Source organism: Chiloscyllium punctatum, chromosome 2 (genome assembly GCF_047496795.1).
Source record: "Chiloscyllium punctatum isolate Juve2018m chromosome 2, sChiPun1.3, whole genome shotgun sequence".
Classification (NCBI taxonomy): Eukaryota; Metazoa; Chordata; class Chondrichthyes; order Orectolobiformes; family Hemiscylliidae; genus Chiloscyllium; species Chiloscyllium punctatum.
In genome coordinates, this window is record NC_092740.1 from 122,583,157 (window position 1) to 122,611,082 (window position 27,926).

At 41.7% G+C, this 27,926-nt stretch overlaps 1 protein-coding gene across 2 annotated transcripts in view; it reads left to right on the plus strand.

Annotated features, from left to right (window-relative positions):
• The window catches only part of LOC140488132 (paralemmin-1-like), a 322,296-nt gene that overhangs the window by 22,266 nt on the left and 272,104 nt on the right, over positions 1 to 27,926 (plus strand). For both annotated transcript variants that reach the window (XM_072587945.1, XM_072587955.1), the window contains exons 2-3: positions 15,448 to 15,528; positions 19,837 to 19,967. In XM_072587945.1, the coding sequence (XP_072444046.1) occupies positions 15,448 to 15,528; positions 19,837 to 19,967 (212 nt within the window). The remainder of the gene's footprint in view (positions 1 to 15,447; positions 15,529 to 19,836; positions 19,968 to 27,926) is intronic.

Genomic DNA, 27,926 nt, shown 5'->3' on the forward strand with positions numbered 1-27,926 from the left:
CCTCCTTCAGTTGTTGCAATTGGTCATTACCTAATGTTGCTTGCTAAATCTGCTCTGCTCACCAAACCAAAGGTTATGCAATTGAATTTAAGACTATCTTCCAATCCAGATTGAATAATATTTACCTCCAGGCCTAAAGAAAAATCTTCATTTTTAGTGAGGTTTGGAAATTGGCTAAGAACATGACAGATAGTCATTTGGAAATCTTTGTCTTATAATTCTAAATTACCCTTGTAGATCTTCACAAGTAGATGTTGTTGTTGTGGAGATGCGCTTGTGAAATGTTTTTGATAAATCATTTCTAACATTTTGTGGTTGGTATGAACAATGAAGCACTTGCTAAATAGATATATTTGAAACCATTATTTCCCAAAAACTAGAGTGAGTGTTAACCAACACTGTCACAGGACCATAGAATCAATTGCAATAGATTTGTAATCTTGTAATAACTTGCTTCAAAGACTCTCTGGGATGTGCCTATTTCCAACATGGTGAGCTTGGAGGGATCATAATATTGAAGAACACACAGAATGATATTTTTGAGAGATTGAAACTCCCCACCATATATATGGGACATATTGGTGAGAAGATCTCTAAGAGAAGACTATCTGTCAGGTCCCAGCCTCAACGTGGACTCCAACTCCAGATCTAGGCCTCAGTCTGCATTGGAGGGACTGTTAGTCTGAACTCTTATGTCTCAATTTTTTTAATTTATTGCTGGATGTTTTATTTTTATGTTTTCTTCTAAGAATTTGTCCTAAAACTCTTTACCTTGGTAGCGAAGTTAGCACCATAAGTGGCAAATTGTAAACTTTTCACTGTATACGTGAGTACATGTGACAATAAAGCTAATTCTAAAATTCTAATTGGTTGTAAAATTCAGAACGTATCAAGATAAAAACTTCAATAATCCAAGACACATTCATAGGTCACTTTTGTCTTATGGCATAGGCATCTTTTGCATGTCTTCTATTTTAGCAGTGTCAGATCAAATACCAAGGTTGATGCATACATTGAATTGAATAAACTTGACTTGATTCATATTTATTTGATATATTTTACAATTGAAAACAAGGCATTTCCTTGTCACTGTTATCTTGAAATGTTGTATTATACTCTTGTTTAGTTTTTCTGAGAACTGCTTGCCATCTGTGATACAGAGATAACCTGGTAGATACCCAATGATATGATCCAGGTGTTATTGAAATGTGTCCTGGCTGACGGATAATCCAATTGGCAATCTGAGGAAACACAATCAACTGAAAGACATTCTAAAAGTAGTCAACTCCTGTGATTCTGGGGAAAGATGTATGGAGGAATATCCATGCTTGGCTTTGAGCTTGGAAAAATGTTTGGCACCTGAGATCTTGGGATTTAGCTCTTCCAGGGAAACTTGTCTGGGTGTTGTTTCAGTGCATTACTTAGGCATCTTGGATCAAGCCATAAACTTTCTTCAAAACATGAGTGATGGAGCTGTATTAATTAGCATGATGCCTAGTTTGCAATAAAAAGGATGCTGTTTTTTACCATGGAATCTTATTTGCATTTGAGCTTATCCTGAATGTGAATGCTAAACTTATGAGGAATGTCAAGGCTGAATTGAGCATTTTTTTTTCAGATGTAACACTGCATGGTCTTTAAAGTTGCTGATAGCATCAAACCTGTTTGTCTAAAGTTTATTCTGATGATGGGTTGACTCCATGGTCTTGTCCTGACACACCACCCATTTGGCACACACTTATTTGACACACCATCTACCCATACCTACCTGGCACCTGACCCTCTACCCAATTATCACACTTAGGTTGTGTGCCCACGCCTGGACACAAAGTGGCCATCTGGCTTTTAAGTTTCTGCACATGTTAGCTGCCTGCTGTGAAAAGGGGGTGAGGTTTACCTTCCTCTGACACTCCTGTACCATGACAGAACTGCCAAAATGGAAGTACGGCTCCATATTTCTAAGGGAGCTCTGAGCAAATTGCTCTGTCAGTAAAACAGAGTTCACAGCTGTCATAGAAAAGGATTGGAGTGGTAATCCAGATGAGATTGGCCACTTTTCATACAATCTGTCCCAAAGTTTCCAGGTTCTGAAGGATCATATCTGAATTGAAGATGGACATTGCCAATACATGGGGTGTAGGGCCCGCTGTGAAGAATTAGCTTAGCTTGTGGGCAGTACACCACACTGTGCTTGTTTCCTGAGCAAAGCTCATTTGAAGTACACAAAAAGATGACATTTGCACTGGTACCAGTGTCATTGTCAGCATATAGTGAATGTTGTTGAATTCTTTTGAGGTTTGACACTTGGATGGAGGGAAAGGTTTCAGTTTCTCTGATGATATCTATGTGAAGTTTGAAGTTGACCATATGTACAGTCTGACTGGGGTCTGTAAAAAGTAGGGTTTCTGTTACCTCTTGGTCTTTGTTCACATGATTGTATGTCATAGATGGAACTTTGGAAGTTTCTTCAATCTTGTTCCTTGGATGGCTGTTTTTCACACGCTGTTGTAGAGTCTTGTGTTGTACACTGTGTTCCTCCAGGCAATTCAAATGCCTACACAATTGAGACCAATGCCTTCTTAGAGAACATAGCCTGTGCATGTCACAACGTGTCTTGATGGGTGAGAGAAGTCTCAACTCAGAAATGATTTAGATATTTTACTGAACATATTGATAATTGCAATAGTTGATCCAGAGTCAAGCATTGAGTGACAGAGTCATACAGCATGGAAACCGATCCTTTGATCCAACTCATCCATACCATTCAGGTATTCCAAACGGAACTAGTCCCATTTGTTTGTGTTTGGTCCGTATCCCTGTAAACTTGTCCAAATAGCTTTTAAACATTGTAATTGTACCTGTGTCTGTCGCTTCCTCTGGCAGCACATTCCATACATGCACCACCCTCTGCATGAAAAATTTGTCTCTGCGGTCCCTTTTGAATCTTTCCCCTCTCACCTTAAATTAAACCCTCCAGTTGTGAACTCCCCTACCCTAGGGAAAAGACATTTACTATTTACGTTATCCATGCCTCTCATGATTTTAACCTCATAAGTCACCCCTCAACTTCCTACACTCAGCGAAAAAAAATTCCAGCCTATCCAATATCTCCTTATAACTCAAACCCTCAAGTCCTGGCAATTTCCCTGTAAATCTTTTCTGCACACTTTCTAGTTTAACAACATTCTTCCAAAAACAGGATGACCAGAATTGTACGCAGTATTCCAAAAGTTGCCTTGTAAAGCCATAACATGATGTCCCAACTCTGATACTCAATGCTCTTACCAATGAAAGCTAGCTTGCTAACCACCTTCTTTACCATCCTGTCTACCTGTGACGCCACATTTATGAACCTTCACTCCTCTGTCCCTCTGGTCAACTAAACTCTGCACGGCCCTCCCATTAATTAAGTCCTGTCCTGGTTTGCCTTACCAAATTGCAACACCTCACATTTATAAACATTAAACTCCATCTGCCACTTCACAGCCCAATGGCCCATCTGATCACAATTTCTTTGTACTATTAGATAACTTCCTTCCCTATCCACTGGGTGGCACAGTGGTTAGCACTGCTACCTCACAGTGCTAGAAACCTGGGTTCAATTCCTGCCTCAGGTGACTGTGTGGAGTTTGCACATTGTCCGCATGTCTGTGCAGGTTTCCTCCCACAGTCCAAAAATGTACAGGTTAGGTGAATTGGCCATGCTAAATTGCCTTGTAGTGTTAGAGGAATGAGTCTGGGTGGGTTGTGCTTTAGTGGGTCGGTGTGGACTCCTTGGGCTGAAGGACCTGTTTCCACACTGGAAGTAATCTAAATCACCAATTTTGGTGTCATCCACAAACTTACTAACCATGCCTCCTATATTCACATCCAAACCATTTATATAAATGACAAAAAGCAGTGGATCCAGCACCAATCTTTGAACACGCCACTGGTGACAAGCCTCCACTCCAAATAACAACCCTCTACCACCACCTCCGTTCTACCATCAAGCCAATTTTGTATCCAATTGGCTCTCTCTCCCTGAATCCCATGTGATCTAACCTTAGGTAACTAGTCTACCCTACAGGACCTTGTCAACGACCTTGCCAAAGCACATGTAGACAACGACCATCACTGCCTCCATCTAACCATTTGATAATCTCTTCAAAAAACTCAATCAGATTGCCTCCCTCTTCTTCTTGAATAGTGCCTCAATTTCTCTGGTCATCCAGTGCTCCCTACACCTTCCAGTCTTGCTGTTGCCCTACTACAATTGCTTTGAACTTGCACCCTTATCTGAATAAAGCATAACTGGTATATTGTTTTGGTTTATCCATAAGCGCTTTTATAAAGAATATTATGGGTGTGGACAGAATGATCTGTGCCATAAGCCTTTCAGTTAAGCTAACTTCAGTATAATCAGTATAATCAGTATAACCTCAGTATTAACATCTGCTTATGAACTGGTCAATCCTTTCACCTGACTATTGTCTGCATGACATGAATTCAAACCTATCCTACAATTGACTCAAACTTGAAGGTGATATTCGAAAATCTGAAACATTTTGACATGGTCTTTGCAGTTAACTTCAGAAATACCTGAGAATATTATTGTTCTTAACTCAACCAAAGTGAGCAGTGGTTGACTCCCTTTTGTTCTTTGCCAGTTATCTGCTGAGGTAGAGAGGAGAGACTGGTTATTCCTTTAAACAACTAAAGGTTTGACAGAGTATTGATGGATTACCAGTCCATGGTAAGATATTTGTTTTCCACCTTGTGTAGATTTATGTTCTTTAAAAATTAATAGCAAAATTTTATATTGCAGTGTTTTTCTGTCTTCTGTAAGCTTCTCTCTTCTAGTCTGTTATTGCAGCTTTAATAGTCACTGCACCTTGAAATGTTCCAGGCGTGTGCCTCTTGATGGTAATCAGGCAAAAAAGATGTGGTAATGATGTCGCACATGCTTTTTCTTTTATTCTTGTGTATTGTTGGAAAAATAAAATGGCAGTATTGACTGATGTCTGGACAGTGGTTACACCTTTTTGGTATACAAAGCATTCTTTTGTGTGTTTTATTTTTGTTCTTTGCTCCAGGATAACTCCCTTAGATTATCCTTCAGTATATTTAAATTGTTTTTTTTTTCGAAAATTGGAATTGATCTCGGCCTCTTATAAACTGCCTAGTTTTTTTCCAAAAGAGAGAGCTAGAGTAGTCACCGTGCTTCTGTACAGTTTTGTAGCTTTTAGTTTATTCCACTTTGATCTTGAGGTAGTTGTAAGTTCAACTCGAAACTTGACATGTGATGGATAACTGTTTGGAAAAAAAATTTTAACAGCTGCCACACTGCTCTCACCTTTTCAGCCTTTAGCATCCACCTAACTAAATATCATGACTAACTTTTAGGTCCACTTACTGCAATTAGTGTGGCCAGCATGATGGTTTTCTATATGTTAGTCTATATAATATATACCCAGGGAATTGGATCTTGTTGAGCCAGATACCTTAAAATTTATTTGCAACATTATTTACAAGGCAGTAATATCAATGACTTACACACAGTCTGGATGTTGCGCCTAATGGTGTTACTATAGATTGTGTAGCTGACTGATGAAGACACTCACTGACACCATTGCACAGAGAAAGGCAAATGGAACGAAAGGGAAGAGATTTGGAGTAGAAGAGTAAGAAGTCTTGATCTAACTGTTCAAGGTACTGGTGAGACCAGATCTGGAGTACTGTGAACGGTTTTGGTTCCCTTTTTAAAAGGAAAGAAGTCCTTTCATTGGAGGTGATTCAGAGCAGGTTTACTAGGATAATCCCTATAATGGAGAGGTTGTCTTATGAGCAACAGCTGAACAGGTTGAGATTCCATTCAACCTGGAGTTCAGAAGAATGAGAGGTGATCTCTAAGAAACGTATCGGATTCTTAAGGGGTAAATGCTGAGACGATGTTTTCCCTCATTGGAGAGTCTAGAACCAAAGGGCATACTCTCAGAATAAAGGGGCACACATTTAAGACTGAGATAAGGAGGAAATTCTTCACTTGAGAGTTATAGAGTCATAGAGATGTACAGCATGGAAACAGACCCTTCGATCCAACCCGTCCATGCTGACCAGATAGCCCAACCCAATCTAGTCCCACCTGCCAGCACACAGCCCATATCCCTTCAAACCCTTCCTATTCATATACCCATCCAGATGTCTATTAAATGTTGCAATTGTACCAGCCTCCACCACTTCCTCTGGCAGCTCATTCCATACACGTAATGTACCCTCTGTGTGAAAACGTTTCCCCTTAGGTCTCTTTTATGTCTTTCCCCTCTCATCCTAAACCTATGCCCTTGAGTTCTGGACTTTCCCACCCCCCCCCCCCCCCCCCGGGAAAAGACTTTGTCTATTTATCCTATCCATGCCCCTCATAATTTTGTAAACCTCTATAAGGTCACCCATTAGCCTCCGACGCGCCAGGGAAAACAGCCCTAGCCTGTTCAGCCTCTTCTTATAGCTCAAATCCTCCAACCCTGGCAACATTCTTGTAAATGTTTTCTGAACTCTTTCAAGTTTCACAACATCTTTCCAATAGGACGGAGACCAGAATTGCACGCAATATTCCAACAGAGGCCTAACCATTGACTTGTACAGCCACAACATGACCTCCCAACTCCTGTACTGAATACTCTGACCAAGAAAATAAAGCATAACAAACGCCTTCTTCAATATCCTATCTACCTGTGACTCCACTTTCAAGAAGTTATGAACCTGCACGCCATGGTCTCTTTGTTCAGCAACACTCCCTAGGACCTTACCATTAAGTGTATAAGTCCTGCTAAGATTTGCTTTCCCAAGATGCAGCACCGCGCATTTATCTGAATTAAACTCCATCTGCCACTTCTCAGCCCATGGCCCCATCTGATCAAAATCCTGTTGTAATCTGAGGTAACCCTCTTCGCTGTCCACCACACCTCCAATATTGGTGTCATCTGCAAACTTACTAACCATACCTCTTATGCTTGCATCCAAATCATTTATATAAATGACAAAAAGTAGAAGACGCAGCATCGATCCTTGTGGCACTCCACTGGTCCACTGAAAAACAACCCTCCACCACCACCCCCTGTCTTCTACATTTGAGACAGTTCTGTATCCAAATGGCTAGTTCTCCCTGTATTCCATGAGATCTAACCTTGCTAACCAGCTCCCATGGTGAACCTTGTCGAACGCCTTGCTGAAGTCCATATAGATCACATCTACTACGCTGCCCTCATCAATCCTCTTTGTTACTACTTCAAAAAACTCAATCAAGTTTATGAGACATGATTTCCCACACACAAAGCCACGTTGACTTGAGTGTCTTTGGAATTCTTTGCCATCAAGAGCTGTGGCAGCAGAGTCCTACATATATCAAATGCTAAGATAGTTAGATTCTTGATCAGTGGGGTGGGGAGGGAGATCAAGGATACAGGGAAATGGCAAGAAGGTGGATGTGAGGAATGTTGAATCAGCCACGACCCTATAAAATGGCAGAGCAGGCTTGAGGTGCCAAATAGTCTACCGCTGTTCCTATTTCTTATGGTCTTATCGCATTACTGGGTGATTACAGGCAAAGTGAGTGCCTTTACAACAGAACAACACATGTGGTTGTGATGTCATGTGACAGGCTTAAAAGAGCAGGTATTTCTCAACTGGAATATACTCAATAAGACAGCTCTATCATAGTTCAATACTGGCTTCACAGCAGAAATAATCACTTCAGAAAATATTGGCCACTCTTTTAATTGTGGGACAGTTTGCTGTTAGCTGGTTGGCAACTTTTATTTCTGTTTCACCTTTAATATACCAAAACTTGTCAAGCTGCATCTTGGGAAATTCTCAGACAAAATCTGATACTGAACCACACAGTAATGTTTTGGAACAAGTGACCAAAACACTCACTCAAAGAAAGTGCTTTCACGGAGTTTCTTAAAATTAAGAGGTGTGCTGCGAGAATTCCAGTATCTAGAATCTTGACAGCATCGCTATAAATGGAAGATTAGTGAAAATTAGGGCTAGCCAAATAGTCGGACTTGGAGAACATTAATATCCCAGAGTATTGTGGGTTTGGAGAAGATGGAGACAGATGGAGAAAGCCAAGACCATGGAGGTTTTGGGGGAAAAAAGGATGAGTAATTTAAAATGGAGGTATTGCCAAACTGAGACCCAATAAATGCCATGCACACAGAGGTAATGGGTGAATAGGATTTGGTGCAAGCTAGGAAATGTGCAGCAGATTTCAGGATGAGTCAACATTTATAGGCAGTGCAAGGTTAGAGTTAAAAGTTGAATTAAATTAGCTTTATTGTCACAGGTACCCACATGAGTACAGTGAAAAGTTCGTAAGTTGCCAACCACAGCACCATCTTAGGTACAAAGTTACCTAAGTACAGGTTCTTGAACACAAGCTCTTAGGGAAAACAAAGTACAACAGCAACAGATGGAACTACAAGTCAAGGATTTCTTCCCCAGTAGTTGTGTTCACACAAAGAATGGAAAGTAACTGGTGACTTCTGGAGAGTCAAGCATCAAGGAAGGTTCGCGGAGGAAGTTTCTAGAAGGTTCTCACAGATGGAAAGTGAAGATAGTCAGGGCCAGGAGAGCCACATTGTTCTCTGTCAGACCTGCATTCCCTCATCCTTCTGACCCCACAATGTTTGAGGCTGCTTGAGGCTGCTTGACGTTCCCAGCAAGGCGCCAGTGCTCTTTAATTTGTCAAGACAAGTTCAACTGTACAGAGAACCCGATGGTGTTCTTGGACCCAATTCCCATTTTTACAGAAGGATGCCACTAGCATTAAGGGCAGTTCAAAAATCTGAATCGACATTTCTCAGACAACTTTCTCAAGGGTAGAAGCTTCATTTGGCCACCCACCAAGTTCTCACCAGGTGGTTAGGATTAAAATTGCTCCATCATATTTTGTTACTAGTAAGCTTTAAATGTAACATTATTTACTATTTTCAAATGATTGATTACCTGCTATCTCCAAATCTCTGTACTCTTCAAGGCCTTGGCAAAGGGAATGAGAATCTGGACAATGTTCTGACATTGTTTCTTCTTCATAATATAAATGTTGGCAAGGTCGGGTTGGTTTATTTTATGATCTACATTTTGCAGTTTTGTTCTGTTTTCTGTCAGAGATTTATCAGGTGTTCTACTGTGACCTTTTAGTCATGAAGTCAGATGAATTGCTTAGTCGCTAAAAATAATTCCCAGCTCTTTAAAAGGGACATGCAAATCATATTTTCACAATTCGAAGAGAAACTTCGTGCTTTTTCCCTTCACTCATGGGATGTGGGTGTCATTTGCTCAGTCACTATTTTTTGCCCATCCCCAATTGCCCTTGAGAAGATGGTGTTGAGTTACTTTCTTGAACTGCTGCAGTCCACGGAGCTAAGGTATGCCACAGCGTTGCTGGGATGTGCGTTCCAGGACCTTGTCCCAGTGACACTGAAGGAGTAATGATGTGATCTCAGGTCAGGTTGCTGTGAGGTTTGAAGGGGACCTTGAAGGTTCAAGTGATGCTCCCATGTGACTGTTGCCCTTGTCCTTACAAGGTCATAGGTTTGGAAGTGAGTTCCCCACAGAGTGGTTTTACATGGAATGTTAAACAGGGGCTCATTTGGTACAGAGTAAATGATAAAATTCTGCACTCTACATCACAAATCCCTTTCTTTTGGTTTCCTTGCTTGCTAGTGAGAGAATGCAAAGTAATGCCAAATATGACAAAGATGAAATGAGTTAAAATTCGCTTTCAAAATTTCAGATCTTAAGCCATATGTCTCCATTTTAACAGAATGTACATTCATAGCAGCATTTCAAATTGTGAAAAAGCAAGCTATTTTGTTAACCTAACAGCACTTTTAATTTCCACCAACAGGATAGTAGTGGGAAGTTGCGTGTGGAGGCTGAAGAGATTGGGGAGAACACTGAATGAATACTTTTCGTCAGTATTCACTCAGGAACAGGACATTGTTGCCGATGTGAATATTGAGTCACAATTAATTAGAATGGTTGACTTTGAGGTATGTAGGGAAGAGGTGTTGGAAATTCTGGAAAGGGTGAAAATAGATAAGTCCCCTGGGCCTGATGGCATTTATCCTAGGATTCTCCGGGAAGCAAGGGAGGAGATTGCAGAGCCATTGGCCTTGATTTTTATGTCCTTGTTGTCTACAGAAATAGTGCCAGAAGACTGGAGGATAGCAAATGTGGTTCCCTTGTTCAAGAAGGGGAGTAGGGATAACCCTAGTAATTATAGGCCGGTGAGTCTCACTTCTGTTGTTGGCAAAGTCTTGGAGAGAATTGTAAAGGATAGGATTTATGAACATCTGGATAGGAATAATGTGATCAAGGATAGTCAGCATGGTTTTGTGAAGGGCAGGTCATGCCTCACAAACCTTATTGAATTCTTTGAGAAGGTGACTAAGGAGATGGACGAGGGTAAAGCAATAGATGTGGTGTATATGGATTTTAGTAAGGCGTTTGATAAGGTTCCCCATGGTAGGCTACTGCAAAAAATACAGAGGTATGGCATTGAGGGTGCGTTGGAGGTTTGGATTAGGAATTGGCTGGCTGGAAGAAGACAGAGGGTAGTAGTTGATGGTAAAGGTTCATCTTGGAGTGCAGTTACGAGCGGTGTTCCGCAAGGATCTGTTTTGGGACCATTGCTGTTTGTCATTTTTATAAATGACCTGGAGGAGGGGCTAGAAGGTTGGGTGAGCAAGTTTGCGGATGATACGAAAGTCGGTGGAGTTGTTGACAGTGAGGAAGGATGTGGCAGGTTACAGCGGGATATAGATAAGCTGCAGAGCTGGGCAGAAAGGTGGCAAATGGAGATCAATGTAGGTAAGTGTGAAGTGATTCACTTTGGTAAGAGTAACAAGAAGATGGGGTACTGGGCTAATGGTCGGATACTTGGTAGTGTGGATGAGCAGAGGGATCTTGGTGTCCATGTACACAGATCTCTGAAAGTTGCCACCCAGGTAAATAGTGCTGTGAAAAAGGCATATGGCGTACTGGCTTTTATTGGTAGAGGAATTGAGTTCCAGAGTCCTGAGGTTCCAGAGTTCCTGTTGCAGTTGTATAAGACTCTGGTGCGGCCGCATCTGGAGTATTGTGTGCAGTTTTGGTCGCCATACTATAGGAAGGATGTGGAGGCACTGGAACGGGTACAGAGGAGGTTTACCAGGATGTTGCCTGGTATGGTAGGAAGATCTTATGAGGTAAGGCTGAGGCACTTGGGGCTGTTTTCATTGGAGAAAAGAAGGCTTAGGGGTGACTTGATAGAGCTGTACAAGATGATTAGGGCTTTAGATAGGGTTGATCATGAGAACCTTTTTCCATGTATGGAGTCAGCTATTACGATGGGGCACAGCTTTAAATTAAGGGGTAATAAGTATAGGGCAGACGTTAGGGGTAGATTCTTTACTCAGCGAGTCGTGAATTCATAGAATGCCCTGCCAGTAGCAGTGGTGGACTCTCCCTCTTTATGGGCATTTAAACAGGTATTGGATAGGCATATGGAGGATAGTGGGTTAGTGTAGGTTAGGTGGGCTTGGATCGGCACAACATCGAGGGCCAAAGAGCCTGTACTGCGTTGTATTTTTCTATGTTCTATGTTCTATGTTCTATGTAGGATGCTGCGATCAATCCAAAGGAATGTTTGCCCTCCCATACAAAATGAGTAATGTGATATATGAGTTTCAGTGGCAGTGTGATGTTGAGCAAGGATAGAGCCCCGCCCCCCTCCATCCTCACCTTCCAATCCAAAAACCTCTGTATTCATCGCATCATCCTCCGCCATTTCTGCCACCTGCAAATGGATCCCATCACCAAAGATATATTCCCCCCCAGCCCTATCCGTGTTCCGTAAAGACCATTGCTTCCGCGACTCTTCTTGTCAGGTTCACGTCCCCAACCAACCCATCCTCCCCTCCCAGCACTTTCCCCTGCCACCACAGAAATTGCAAAGCCTGTGCCCACACCTCCCCCCTCATCTCCACCAAGGCCCCAAAGGAGTTTTGCCTGCACTTCCACCATGTCATTTACTGTATCCGTTGCTCCTGATGCAGTCTCCACTCCCTGAGGAGACAGGACACCTACTTGCAGTGCACTTCAGAGAATATCTCCAGGACAGCTCCGCACCAACCAACCCCACCGCCCCGTGGCCAAACACTTCAACTCCCCCTCCCACTCAACCAAGGACATGCAGGTCCTGGGCCTCCTTCATTGTCATACCCTAACCACCCAACACCTGGAAGAAGAATCCCTCATCTTCCATCTTGGGACCCTCCATCCTCACAGCATCAATGTGGACTTCACCAGTTTCCTCATTTCCCCTCCACTCACCTTATCCCTGTTCCAACCTTCCAACTCAGCACCGCCCTCATGACCTTTCCTACCTGTCTATCTTCCTTCCCACCAATCTGCTCCACCCTCCCTTCCAACCTATCACTTTTACCCCCATCTCCGTCTACCTATCACACTCTCAGCTACCTTCTCCCCAGCCCCATCCCCCTCCTATTTATCTCTGCACCCTCTCTGCCTACAAGCCTCATTCCTTGCCCGAAACGTTGATTCTCCTGCTCCTCAGATGCCTGACCTGCTGTGCTTTTCCAGCATCACACCCTTGACTCTAATCTCCAGCATCTGCAGCCCTCACTTTCTCCCTGCTGGGTACATCAGCCATTTGAGTCTGTAACCAGTGGAGAACACATCATACTGACAATTCGCCGTGGGTGTTGTGCCAATCATTCTTAACTAATATGCTTGCAAGCCACATAATACCATGTTCTACAGTAATCCAGAGAATTTAAACCAATTTAAAATTATCAATTGGTCATGCATTGTCAAGCATTCATGAAGCCAAATGTATTAACAGACATGGACTCTTTCTAATGTGGGCTAAAGGAACTTGTACATACATTGCACTTTTTTTCATCACGGAGAAAATGGATCATGGAGACTGCCAACCTCTACATTGCCATCATTCCTATGGCAACACACTGACCAACCAGAATCCATCTGCCCGGTCTGAGAACTAAGATTGACAGTTAACTGTTCCCATTGTATCTTCATGGTGGCCCAACCAAAATGCATACTCTTATTCTGCTGTATAGTCTCCCATTGTTCATGTCTGTTTCTTGCTTCCTAATCCTGAGATGAAAAGCTTCTACTTTAAGTCTCCTTACAGCTATGTCAAAATTATATATTATGATGTTATTTTTATTTGTAAAACTTGAGTTAAATGATGAGACATTGAAAAATGGGCAGATTTGTAGCTTGTTTGTATCGCTTCACAATGTTATTTCTACTGACATTGATATCTGGCTATCAGCCCTGTCTCAGTGGGCAGCACCATTGCCAAGAGTCAGAACTTGAGAGTTCAAGCCATATTCCAAAGGTTGAACACAGAATGTAGGCTGGCACTCCAATACAACACACAGATGTGCCGCACTGTCATGTGTGCCACTGTTTCAGGTGAAAGATAAAACTGAGGCCCTCTTTGGTGAGCGTGAATAAACCATTTGAAACTAATTTGAAGAAACTTTCCCTGATGCTGTGGCTCATATTTAGTTATTGACTTTTACAAAGCAACAAGGTGGCATGGTGGCTCAGTGGTTAGCACTGCTGCCTCATTGTGCCAGGGACTCAGGTTTGGTTCCACCCTCGGGCGACTGTCTGTCTGGAGTTTGTATTTCCTCCCAGTGTCTGCATGGGTTTCCTCCTGGTGCTCTGGTTTCATCCCACTGCCCAAAGATGTGCGGGTTAGGTGGATTGGCCATATTAAATTGTCCGTGGTATCCAGGGTCAGGCAGGCTAGCTGGGATTAGCCTTGTGAAATGCAGGGTTACAGGGATAGGCTGGTGGGACTGAGGAGGATGCTCTTCAGAGGGTCAGTATAGACCTGATAGGCTGAATGGTCTGCTTCCACACTGTAGGGATTCTATGAACAGCAGACCACTATCACCTTGGTGTATATGGGAGATGACTGTACACAAAATGGCTATTTCCATGACTTTCCTTATGGTGATGACACTTCAATAAGTATGTGTTTGGCTGTAAAACACTGCAATATCCAGAGGTTGTGAAAGGTGCTATTAAAATGCAAATATTCCTTTCTTTCTTTAAGCTAGTTTGACTTTTCTTCATTCTTTGGGATGTAGATGTTGCTGGGAACACCATAATTTGTTGCTCACCCAACCTTGAATTGTGAGGGCTGCTAGGCTATTTCAGAGGGCATTTAAGAGTCAACCACATTGCTGTGGGTCTGGAGTCATAAGTAATCCAGGCCATGTAAGGATTGCACACTTCCTTCCATAAAAGGACATTAGTGAACCAGATGTGATTTTTTAAACAATCAATTTTATCGTAACCACAACTGAGATTTGTTTTCCATTCTAGATTTTATCAGTTAAATTTAAAATCCACCAGCTGCCATGGTGAGATTTGAACTTGTGAGAATTAGGTGGGGATCACTGGATTATGAGTTACAAGAACATCAGAACTAGAAGAGGGGTAGGCCATCTGGCCCATCAAGCCTACTCCACCATCCAATAAGATCATGGTCGATCTTTCCATGGACTCAACCCCACCAATTCACAATAACCCTTAATTCCTTTACTAGTCAAAAACCTATTTATCTTTGCCCAAAAAACATTCAATGAGGTATCCTCAACTGTTTCACTGGGCAGGGAATTCCACAGATTCACAAACCTTTAATAGAACATAGAAGAGTACAGCACAGCACAGTACAGGCCCTTCGGCCCACGATGTTGTGTCAAGCATTTATCTTAATCTAAGATTAACCTAATTTACTGCCATCTGCTTGTTGAGGGTGAAGAAGTTCTTCCTGAACTCAGTCCTAAATCTGCTCACCCTTATTTTGAGGCTATGACCTGAAGTTCTAATTTCACCTGGCAGTGGAAACAGCCTGGATTAGTGGTGCTGGAAGAGCACAGCAGTTCAGGCAGCATCCAAGGAGCAGCGAAATCGACGTTTTGGGCAAAAGCCCTTCATCAGGAATGACAGCCTCCTGACTTCTATCTTATCTATTCCCTTCATCATTTTATGTATTTCTATAAAATCCCCCCCTCATTCTTCTAAATTCAAAGGAGTATAGTCCCAGTCTACTCAATCCCCCCTCATAAGTCAACCCTCTCAACAGGAACAACACCAATGCACTGCAATCTCCTATGCATGTTATTAGAAATACCCACATTGTTAGTGTCATAACTGGTAAAACTTAAAGTACTGACCACAGTGTTGCACTATTGAATTGTTTGTTATATTCCTTGCTGAAGTGCATCAGAAAGAAAATACAAGTTTGTTTAAAAAAAAAGTCTATTGGCTCACGTAGAAATGTAAAGAAAAGAATTAGACTGGTAATCACCTACCTGTTTAATACATACTTTCGCTTTGTCTCTCTCTCAAAAGGAGAAAAGGCGGAGGCAGACAGAAATAGAAGACAAAAGACACCAGCTCGAAGATAAAATACTTCAGCTGCAGCACCATAAGGTAGGAAGACTGATAGCAAAGCACAGCATAAATGTTTCACAACCTCAATGCAATCATATTCATTCATTGCACGTATGGCTAATTATTTTGTACCATTAAACACTGGCAAAGTCCTCCATCCAGATGACATTATAAATGTTTGTGTGAGTTGTTGCGTTACTTGCGATGTTGAATATTTTCATGGTGGGGAGGTGGGAAGATGAGATTTATTTGATGTTTGAGTGTCGGAACTGGCAGTCTTCCAAAAAAAAAAGGAACTTCTTTTTAACCTTACGTTAATATCCCTTCTTGCTGTAATGAGCATGGAAATTGGGTCTTTCCCACTAAGCCTTGTCAATATGCTCAGCACTACTAACTGCTCAGTTCTGAATAGCACCACAGTGGTCTTTCTATATCGCTATGTAGACACCTGTGCACCCCTAATCCTGAACATTTTATGCATCACCGATCACTCCACCATTTCGGGCCTTCAGCTGCCTAGCCGTAAACTGCAAAAATTCCTTCCCTCAACCACTCTGCCTTTCCAACCATTGTCTTCTCTTTCAAGTAATCCTTTAAAACTGACCTTCCACCAAGACTTTTGTCACTTGCCCTGCCAACATGGAACTGGGATAAAATTGCCCCAATTCACTTGGGCCTTCTCTTCAACACCCAAGGAGAGAGGGTGAGTTAGTCTGTCATGGCTACAGAGACCCCAAGAAAAAGCAGAGGTTCTATTTTTAAGTTGATAAAGATGATCTAGTTTAGTACATCATGATTCCAAATCAGCCATAATCTCACTGAACAGCAGTGAAGGCCTGAGGCCCATGTGACCTCCTGCTCTGTTTCTCCTGTTCTTCATTCTTAACTGGTTCCACATGGCACTTTTTAAAAGAAGCTATACTTCATAGGCCACAGGAGAAGAATGTGACTGCCAAACAAATATGTTACAAAAAATGAGCACTACTGCAAAATATGGATTTAATTCAAGTCCAACAAACATGGTAATAAATCTGTTAACTGAAAAGCGTTTGCATGCCAACTGTGGGTTGTGGCAGTGAGTTTTAATCAATGGCCCATCAACTGTCAAAAGGGTCCATTCCACTATAAAAGGAGTTTTGGTCGAGTGAAAGGCCTGATCAAGTCAGAACAGATCACAGGAGCCACTGAAAGCTGTTGCTGTCAACCTCAGTGATGTCAAGTCTTAACTGAGAAATTCCTCATGAAATTTGCTAAATTCAGGTGGTGGAGAGTTTTCTTTTACACACGCCAGCTGCCAACAAAGTGTTTCCTTCAATACAATTTCCACTACTTACCACTGCTGTGTCAGGCAATTCACGTGGATGGGTTTCACCTTCCATTCCAATCCACATCTGTAACCATTAGCTCTGAAGCACTGTATGTTCATATACTGAATCAGCCTCTTATAAAGTGCAAATTTGTAAAAGATGTTAGGGTTAGAATTAGAATTGCCACAATGTGAAAACAGGCCTTTTGGCCCAGCAAGTCCACACCGACCCTCCGAAGAGTATCCCACCCAGACCCATTCCCCCACATTTCCTCCTGACTAATGCACCTAACCTACACCTTCCTGAACACTATGGGCAATTTAGCATGGCCAATTTACTTAAACTGCACATCTTTGGACTGTGTGAGGAAACTGGAGCACTTGGAGCAAACCCACGCATACATTGGGAGAATGTGCAAACTCCACACAGACAGTTGCCCGAGGCTGGAATCAAACCCAGGTCCCTGGCGCTGTGAGGCAGCAGTGCTAATCATTGAGCCACTGTGCTACCCCAAAACATTCATTGACATGTGCAGGCAGCACCTGTTCAGGACCCTTGATGCTGAAGTCAGTTGACATCAGCTGAAGTTAGTGATTAGACAGGCATAGAAACTGAAATACATTTATAAATCCTTAATCATTGTTTCAAATGTAATGTTGAGTAATCAGGGAGACCACAGAAGGACTTGGGCAGGCTAGAAGAGTGGGACAAAGAAGTGGCAAATGCAAAACAATGTGGATAAGTGTGAGGGTAATGAACTTTGGGAGGAAGAGTAGAGGTAAAGACTACTTTCTAAATGCGGAAAGGCTTTGGAAATCTGAAGCACAAAGGGACTTGTGTGTTCTAGTTCAGTATTTTCTTATGATTAACGTGCAGGTTCAGTTGGCAGTTAGGAAGGCAAATGCAATGTTAGCATTCATATCAAAAGGGCTAGAATACAAGACCAAGGATGTACTGTTGAGGCTGTATAAGGCAGTGTTCAGACAACATTTGGAATATTGTGAGTAGTTTTCAGCTCCTTATCTCAGGAATGATGGGCTGGCGTTGGAGGGGGGCTGGAGGGCATTCTCAGGAATGATTCCACAGATGAAGGGCCTGTTGTATGAGGAGAGGTTGAGGGTTCTGGATCTATACTCGATGGAGTTTAGAAGGATGAGGGAGATCTGATTCAAACTTACAGAATACTGAGAGGCCTGGATAGAGTGGATGTAAAGGAGATGTTTCCAACAGTAGGAGAGACTAAGACCCAAGGGCACAGCCTCAGAGTGAAGGGATTACCCTGTAGAACTGAGGTGAGGAGGAATTTCTCCCCCTCAGCCCCTGCCCCCAATCACACACTTGGCCACAGCTCTACAATTGTGACCTCAAAGCTGTGCTAATTTTCAAATGCAGAAACACAAGTCTTGTAAGGCTATCTCAGGATGAATCACCCCTCTCTCTCATAAACATTTCCTCCTGCTTCAAACAGCAGGGTACAGCCTCTTCTCTGTTCAACGTCTTCCTATTGGCCCTCAAACCCTGAAAGTTCCCCTGCCTTCCTTAATTGGGTGGTGAGAGTGCCTTCTAGCCTCTAAGGTAGGCAAAATGGAAGCCATGTGTCTGCACCTGGCACAGCATGAGATAAGGATCCTCTATTGATCCAGGTATTGGAATCCTAACTCTGAACACAAAACCTTGTCCTCTATTTTCATCTTTTAGGACATTTCAATAAAGTAAAGGTGCTACTTGAATGTGAGTTGTTGTTTGATTATTCCTGAAAACATTTTGACCTGAGCAACAAATATTAAACAATCTAATTGTCAATACAAAGTTACACTGTTAATCAGCATTAATGGGTGCACTCTCCATGGCAATGCCTCTACAAATCAGAGTCCACTTACCAACCAAAAAACACTACATGTGATTCTTTTTGTATTTCTTGCAAATTTTTATGATGATTGAAAAGTTTCAACGATTACTTTCAGTAATATTCAAGCAGCTTCTTCAATGAGCGGAGGTAATGTATGCACTATCAATGGCATGTGGCAGAGAACTTTTATTCACTGTAGGAAAACTAAAGGAACTGGATTAATTAGGGTATCCAGTCGGCACGGACAAGTTGGACTGAAGGATCTGTTTCCATGCTGTACAGCTCTATAACTCTAAAATGAGACACGTGAGATTAACTAAAAATGTTTGCAGATGTGTGGCCTGCGAAAGCATCTACCCTGCAGAGTGGCTTTGTAATTGATGTTTTTATTTTACCCACTTCTGCGCAGAAACTCCCAGATATGGAAATATTGCTTGTTACTGTATCAGTGGCTGAGCAGTGGATAAATCCGCAGAACCATTCAGATAGATTCCACGTCCCATTCAAACAGCTGAAACCAAGCTCAGATCAAGAACTTTAAGTCCCTGAATGATTGAAATTTTACAGAATTACACCAATGTTCATTTGCACAAACCCTCTGTTATTGCATTAGAATATCACACATTTCACAAGGAAGTCACCAGACAAAATTTAACGCTGAACATAACGAGGAGGTATTAGGGTAGGAGACCAAAAGTGCGATCAAAGACATAAGAGCATGTTCAATGAGGAGAGGGGTTAGAGTGATGGTGAAGTTTTAGATTAGATTCCCTACAGTGTGGAAACAGGCCCTTCAGCCCAACAAGTCCACACCAACCATCCGAACAGTAACCCACTCAGACCTATTTCTCTCTGACTAACGCACCTAACCTATGGGCAATTTAGCATGGCCAATTCAGCTGACCTGCACATCTTTGGACTGTGGGAGGAAACCGGAGCAAACAGGGGGAGAATGTGCAAACTCCACACAGACAGTCACCAGAGGCTGGAATCAAACCTGGGACCGTGAGGCAGCAGTGCTAACCACTGAGCCACCATGCCACTATTAAAAGAGGGAATTCCACAGTTTAGAGCTGTTGGCACAAATGCCAGTGATGAAGAGATGGGAATTGGAGATCAATGGTACTGGGTTTTGAATTGCCTATTTAACAGAGTAAGGTTTTCATTGGATTTTTCTTCCATTCCAACCAGTCCAAAGCCACACGAGAGAGATGGCTGCTGCAAGGGATCCCTGCTGTGTCAGCTGAAGAGGAAGACGCCAGAAGTAAGCAACTCCAATTGGATGAGAGCAAGGCAAAAAAACTGGAGGAAGCCATTAGCAGGTTAGATGGGTGTGAACAAATAAAAACCATTGTCAGTTAATGATCCACTTCCTGTCAGAAACAACAAATCAGAATCTCAATTCTGATTGGCTTAAGAAAAGGGGTGCATTTACATGAGAGATGTAGAAATGTGGCAGAAATAATGGCCGACTGGTTCACCACCTGCATGCTGGTGGATTCACTGAAAAGGAACCCTCCCAAGCATTGAACTGATCCAAAAACATAAGGAAGATCTCTGATCGGCAAATAGGATAGCTCAGTTGCTGGAAATTACTGAAATAAGAACAGAAAATGCTGGAAATACGTAGTCGATTTAGGCAGCATCTGCTGGGTGGGGAATAGTGCTAAGTTTGCAGGTTGATGAACTTTCATCAGAACTGGGAAAGCTAGAAATGAGCAAGATTTTGAGCAACATGACGGTTGGGACAAGGACAAAAGGAAGGTTCCTGGTTTGATACCCAGTCCATACAATGTTGGTAAAAAGAAACGGCAAAACTGTCCTGGTGCTAGAAAGGGTAAAACTGTCTTGTTTTCAAAAGTTGCCAAGGTTATGTAGCAAAGTGCAATACTCTAAAGATAATAACTTGGAATCCATTGTCTGACAGAAGGTGACAGTAGCCTGTGTTTTTTCCCACTGCCAATACGTCTAATGGCGTTTAGTGCACTTACACACTCATAAGTGGTCGATAAAGACCATGTTCTCCTGCCTCCTCCGATGGAATCATATACCAATAATTGTGGACCAGGTCAACCTGGAAAGAAGAGGCACTGAGGGCTGTTGAGTGTGTGTGGTGACAACCTTGAGAAGCAGTCAGCTTAATCAGCAAAGTAGAGGCAATGAATGTAGGCCTAAGCTAACCGCCAGCAGTAAAAGAGAGGTAATTGATTGAATTAAATATTTTCAATGGTATAAACTCTGAATAGTTTGAATATCAGAATCCTAAGGCTTAAATGTGTCACATTTAACAACTCCAAAGCACTGTTTATCACCAAAATGTAGTTTATGTCTTGAATTGGAATACCACATTACTTCTGTTTGGAAAGTGACCAAAATCTCAACAAACATTACTTTAAATACATTTCTTAAATTCATATCTCAATCAGCAGGTGCCTTCTGTTAATGACAGCTGTACAGTTAATGGAGAAGCTCCATCATGCACTATTAGTGAAAACACTGGCTTTCAGAGCACTGCTCCTTTATCAGGTGATTGTGGAGAAGTGTTATGTGATTTTTAACTTTGTACACCCCAGTCCAACACCGGTGTCTCCAAATCATCACTTTGAAATAGTGGTTTAAGTCCAAAGATTCTGAAAATAGACAGAGACACAGAAGCTAGCAACAAAGACAGGAAACCAAAAATCTGACTGTAGTTCACATCCATCTGCACAACACAGGGTCACGACAATTGAGTTGGATGGGTGTTGACTTAAACTGATGAAAAGCCCTGACGAAAAGGAAACATTTTTTTCCCTATCTCTGCCCTATGCTACTATAAGGTGGAGGAAACATATGCCCAATCACACAGTGAATGAATTGGCACTTTGAGATGTTGAATGAGTCCCAACTGGTACCTGGTTGTTCCGTTGTGATTTGCCTTGGAGGAGGTCAGGTGAGGTAGAATACTATAGAGAGCTCACGGGAAGCTATCGTATTTTCAAAGCAATGTTTATTCGCATTATGCTAACTATGTACAATTACAGTTAGCACAAAGTCCAGACTTTTGCTTCTCTCTCTTCAGAGACTCGCCATCATCATGTGATCTATTATTCATGACTGACTTAGCTTTCCTATAGGAGAAAGTGAGGACTGCAGATGCTGGAGATCAGAGCTGAAAAATGTGTTGCTGGAAAAGCGCAGCAGGTCAGGCAGCATCCAAGGAGCAGGAGAATCGACGTTTCGGGCATAAGCCCTTTCCTGTAGCCAAGTGTTACCTTTTTGTTCTACAGTTGGAAGCAAAATGATTGTGGATAAAGTGAGCTGCTTTGGTGAGCTTCGATTGGTAACCAGAGAAATATCTAAATTCTGGTCTGAAAGGTAATTAACCTCTGAAAAGACAACACCTTAAGTTTCCGTTGAGTAAATGAATGTGGAATGGCTAGTAACCAGAGGATGCAGATTGATAGAAATTGCAATAAGACAAAGGAGAACAATGGGAATGTTTTTTGTGATGTAACATGTTCTGACCTGGAATTCACTGCCTCATCAGGTCATGGAAGTGGTTAAAAAGCAACTTTCAAAGAACAAGTTGGATAAATAGATGGAGAGGAAAAAATGCAGAGCTTTAGTGGAAAAGGCAAGGTAGAAGGGAACTTCTAAAGGGCTGGCAAAGGTGCAATGGGCCAAATGCCCTTTTTTTTATTGTGCACACCTTTAATACACTTTCCCATCATTGTGCAGACACATGATCAGAGCCTGTCTTGTTAGAGTCCATCACACGAAATCACCCACTGATATATAATGATATTCTAACCACAAAGATACAATTAATAATGAAATGGGGAGAGCCTACAGCTGGAGTCCATTAATGAATTTATAAAATCCATGAGAGTTGGAATGTATGTCAGCTTTACAGGATATTAAGTGAGGCAGGACAGAACTGACTGTCCAGAGGATGTGTTTATATAAGTCAGAAGAAATGAAAAGGTTCTCCTCCATTAAGAGTCCTGTTAAATATAGATTTGGATACCGATAATTAGTTCAAATAAATTAGCTTGGTGTTTTGATTTATTTGGATTAGAAGGACCAGTGTTAAGCTTAATAGATTCTTCTCATAGCAGCAGTGTAGGGTCAAGGTATTCTGATCCTTTCTTGCATAAACTGTTTTGGAAGAAACTATTCCCTTTCAGTAAAGAATGCACAACCAGAGGGCACAAATATAAAGTAATTTGCAAACAAAAAATAGGTGAGATGAGACAAAATATTATCAGACATCAAGTAGATTGGGTCTGGAATAATTGGCTTCAAAGCCTGGTGGAGGCAAATTCAGTGGAGGCATTCAAGAGGGCATGAGATGATTGTTTAAATAGAAATAATATTCAGGATTAGGGCAACATGGTGGCTCAGTGGTTAAAACTGCTACCTCACAGCGCCAGGGACCTGGATTCGATTCCAGCCTTAGGTGACTGTCTGTGTGGAGTTTGCACGTTCTCCCAGTGTCTGCATGGGTTTTCTCTAGATGCTCCAGTTTCCTCCACAGTGCAATGCTTTGCAGAATAGGTGGATTAGCCGTGGTAAAAGTAGGGTATGGGTCTGGGTGGGATGTCCTTCAGATGGGTCGGCACAGATCTATTGGGCCGACTGGCCTGTTTCTGCACTGTCGGGATTCTATGATGTTTGTTATTGGGAAAAGGCAGTAGGTTAAAGTGCTCAGACAGCTAGTATAGATATAGTGGGCCAAATAGCCCCTTCTCGACCATAACAATTCCATGATCTGGTGAACTAGCTCTATGGATTACTTATTCCATTGAATACCTGCATATAAAAATAGTCAAAAAATTCACTTAAAGTTAAACAAAAGAACATATAGCATCAAAAAAGTAGCCCACTCAGAACATCTCTTCCAAAATTCTTGTATCTGCTCAATCATGACGTTACATATCAATATCATACCTTTCACAATTTCAGGATGTGCCAAAAGGCTTTACAGTCAATGAAATGCTTTTGATGTGTAGCCAGCATTTCAGCAGCCAATGTGTACTCAGCAAGTTCCAGATAGCAATAAAATGAATCATAGGATTTCTACAGTGTGGAAACAGGCATTCGGCCCATCAAGTCCACACCGACCCTCTGAACAGCATCCCACCCAGACCTATCCCCCTACTCTATCCTCGTAACCCTTCGCTTCCCATGGTTAATCCACCTAGCCTGCTCATCCCTGGATACTGTGGGCCATGTAGACAAATGACACATCAACAACTTTAAAATGTTGGTTGAGGATTAGTGTTGGCCAAGACACCAAACAATTGCCCCTATTCTTCTTCAAGTCAGGCTATGGGATCTTTTATTCCATCTTGAGAAGGCAGGGATTTAACACCTTATTGTCATCCCTTTAGTTCTGAATGAGAGCAGCAACCTAAAGTGATCTTCTTATGTGTCAGGAGTGAGAATTGAAGCCATGACCTTTTGACACAGAGGTAGGAGTGCTACTCACAGAGCCACAGCTGACACCTCCCAGGGTAACTTCAACAAATGTTCCCTTTTATTTCAAAAGATAGTCAAGAGAAGCTTTACAATGCTTTGGTAAATCAAGCTCCCTGTGAGGAATGTGGTCAAAGAATCAACGCTACAGTGTTCCAGATCTTATTTCTGATTGAGGCTGTTTTCCATGGTGGTATTTCCATGAAGAATAGCATAGGAAACCACTATATTCCAAGAAATAGATTAACATCCCTAGCTGGACTTCAAGGAAATCTTATGGTGTAGCGAATAGTTGTCCCTGTCTCTAAGCCAGAATTTGCAGCATTTGATGCCAAGGAAAGTGAATTCATTATAAGGTCAAATAAGTTTTGAGTATCATCCTTCAAATAACTTCTAATACACACCAATGACAGGCCATAAGACTGGGAGAAATTCCTTGTCAGCCATGTGATGGTTGGAGCCTATACCATCACCATCCATCACTTTAGACTACAACATACATGGGAAATATTAACGTAATATACCACCACCTTTGGTTTCTAAAATCATATCCTTTCATGCCATTCCATAGGCCTGTTCAGTTCTTGAAGCTGTTACTTCCGCACAGCAGCTACATTTTCCAGACGGGAATACCATACATGTATGAGAGTGCTAGCTCAACTGAACCTAGGCATTGTTATTGAATAATTGTCCTTTATCTTGTTCTGTCAGTCAATTAATTTAACTTTGTTTCGACACAGTAACATGGAATTGCATCTCACAGAATGAGAGAGTATTACGTAAAGTGTACAGCCCAGTAACAGGTCATTCAGGCCTATCGTAGTATTTATGCTCCATCAATGCCGCTTCCCATTCCTCATTATTACGCTCCATCATCAGGTGTACTTCCTTTCTTTTTCTGCTTCTTGTACCTAACTAACATTCCTTTAAATGCATAATGCATTAGCTCAGTTTGGTAATGATTTCTACAAGCCTGCCACTCTCCGAATAAAGAAGTTTCTTGTGAATTTCTTCTTGAAGTTATTAGTAACTATCTTATATTGATGGTCTTTAATTTTGTACACCACCCTTAACAAAAAGTGCAAACATCTTTTATCATTACATAAAAAGCTATCAAGCTAATTGTGGGTGGCATGGTGGTTAGCACTGCTGACTCACGGCACCAGAGACCCGGGTTCAATTCCTGCCTCAGGCGACTGTCTGTGTGGAGTTTGCACATTCTCCCAGTGTCTGCATGGGTTTTCTCCAGGTGCTCCAGTTTCCTCCCATAGTCCAAAAATGTGCAGGTTAGATGAATTGGCCAAGCTAAAATTGACCGTAGTGTTGGGTGGGTGGGTTGCGCTTCAGTGGGTTGGTGTGGACTTGTTGGGCTGAAGGGCCTGTTTCCACACTGTAACTAATCTAATTTAATATTTTATAATTTTTCTTTTGCCCTGACACCATTCCTTTTTGGCCTGCATCATTGGAATTATTGTTATGCAGAAAAAAGACTAACGGGATTCAAATAGTCCATTGCACTTAAAATATTAACTCTGGTTTCCTTCCACAGACGCTGCCAGATCTGCTGGGTTTCTCCAGCAATTTCTGTTTTTGTTTCAGATTTCCAGCATCCACAGTTACGTTAATTTAGGACTGAAATAACTTTTGCTTAAATGAAGAAAGTTACTTACGTAGCGGATAGACACACGCCAGAATACAAGACTGGTTGAAGCAGATACAGTGGTAATTGTTGAAAGGGGCTTGGAAAGATACAGGTAAAGCTTTTCTGGGTTATGGGGATACAGCAGGGGATGTGAATGCAGGTCAGTTGATAGAGCGAGGCCATGCAACAAAATCTCCAAGAATATGTCGAACTAGATTTGACAAATCCCAGGTGACATCCAGAGGTCATGGACTGAATCTCTCCAGCCCTAAACCATATCTGACTCAATCAGATGTGCTGCAATGAATAACATCTTACCAGATTGTGTGAGGTGTTTATGGAATCACTTGTCAGCACTTCATTACCAGCCATTACAGGAAACCAGTAATCATCAGTCTATGAAAGGAATTGCCAACAATACTTACTGAATATAGTATGATTCCAGTAAACAGTGCCATGGAATAGTTGTGGGACATTAACCCCTTCTGGTGCATGGTATCAAACAACACAACACTGTCGCCTGATTTAGAGCTACAATTTCATAGAGGATTTTGGATTACTGGATAACCAATAGGGAGTAATAAATTTGTTAAAATGGCAGCAACAGCATATTCAATTTGTACTATCAGACTTTTGATCATGCATTCTGCCTGTGTCAGCTTCCCAATGAGGGAGTGCTGTTGTGATGCCTTAAGGAGAAAACATTGAGATGGAAAAGTTAGATGTGTTCTTTGGTATCAATAGAGATTTGAGAAGTGGCACATAGTATCAGGCAAGATCAGCATATTAGCTGGGGTCAGAAACGCTGGGTTACACCAGCTGAAAGAGGCCATTCTTCAGAAGCACGTTTAGGAATGATAGTAATGTCAACCAAAGGCACTGGAAAAAATTCCATGATGTACTGTATTTATCAACTGAGGCAGCCCCTTTAGGGACAAGAACATCTGGAAATGGTGCATACCTTTGAGGATGAACATTATGTGATATCTGCAAAAAATTCACTACGAACCAAAAGTGGCTTTTTTAATATTCTGCCTGTCATATCTTCAGGACATCCCAAAGTACATTGCAGCAAATGAAGCACTTTACCATTGTAATAAATGCTGTAATTCTTTTTTGTTCACTTGTGTGACCTGGGCGTTGCTGGCTGAGATAGCATTTAATGCCTGCCCCTAACTGTCCTTGAAATGAGCGGTTTGCTTAGCCATTTCAGAGAGCAGTTGAGGGTTAACCACACTGCTGTGGGTCTGGAGACACATTTAGGCCAGACTAGATGAGAATGGCAGATTTCCTTCCCTGAAAGACATTAGTGAGCCCGATGGGATTTTCCAACAATTAGCAATGGTTTCATGGTCATCAGTAGATTCTTAATTTCAGGTTCTGTTTTTAACTGAATCCAAATTCCACTATTTGCCACGGTGGATTCAAACCTGGGTCCCCAGGACATTAGCTAAATTAATAGTCTAGTGATGACACCAACACACAGGTAATTTGTACATAGCAAGCTCCCACAGTGTGATAATGCCCAGCTACTCTATTATTGTCATGTATTGTATTGTATGATAAATATTGATTGGGGCACCAGAAAGAATTCCATAACTATTTTTGAAGTTATATATTGAGATCTTTTATATCTACCAGAGAGCATTAGTTTAATGCCCCATCTGAATAATGACACCTCCTACAATGCAACACTCCTTCAGTACTGAACTGTAATGTCAGCTTTGATTTTATGTTCAAATCAATGGAGTCACAAACATCTGACTTAGAGGCAACAATGCTGCCAACACCAAACAGGTTACTTGCTTACAAATTTTTATTGGAAAATGGTGGGTTTTTTTTGGTGTGGGGAGCAATATGAAAGGACTTAGCTCACACCTCACAAGTTTCTCCCTGAAACAGTATAAGTTTAATATTACTACTGCTTGCTAGTTGATCATAAAGTCATAGAACAGTGCGACATGAAACAAAGCCACTTGGAACTAAGTCTGCACCATTTTTTTTGAAGAGCAATTTGGTTAGTGCCACTCCTATTCATTCCCCATATCCCTATCCCTAACCAACAAGTAACATGCATGCCATGAGTGCCAGGCAATAACCATCTCTAATAAGAGACAGCAGGTAAGAGGTTAAAAATTCTGTGATAAGTAATTCACCTCCTTAATTTCCACCTTTAAAT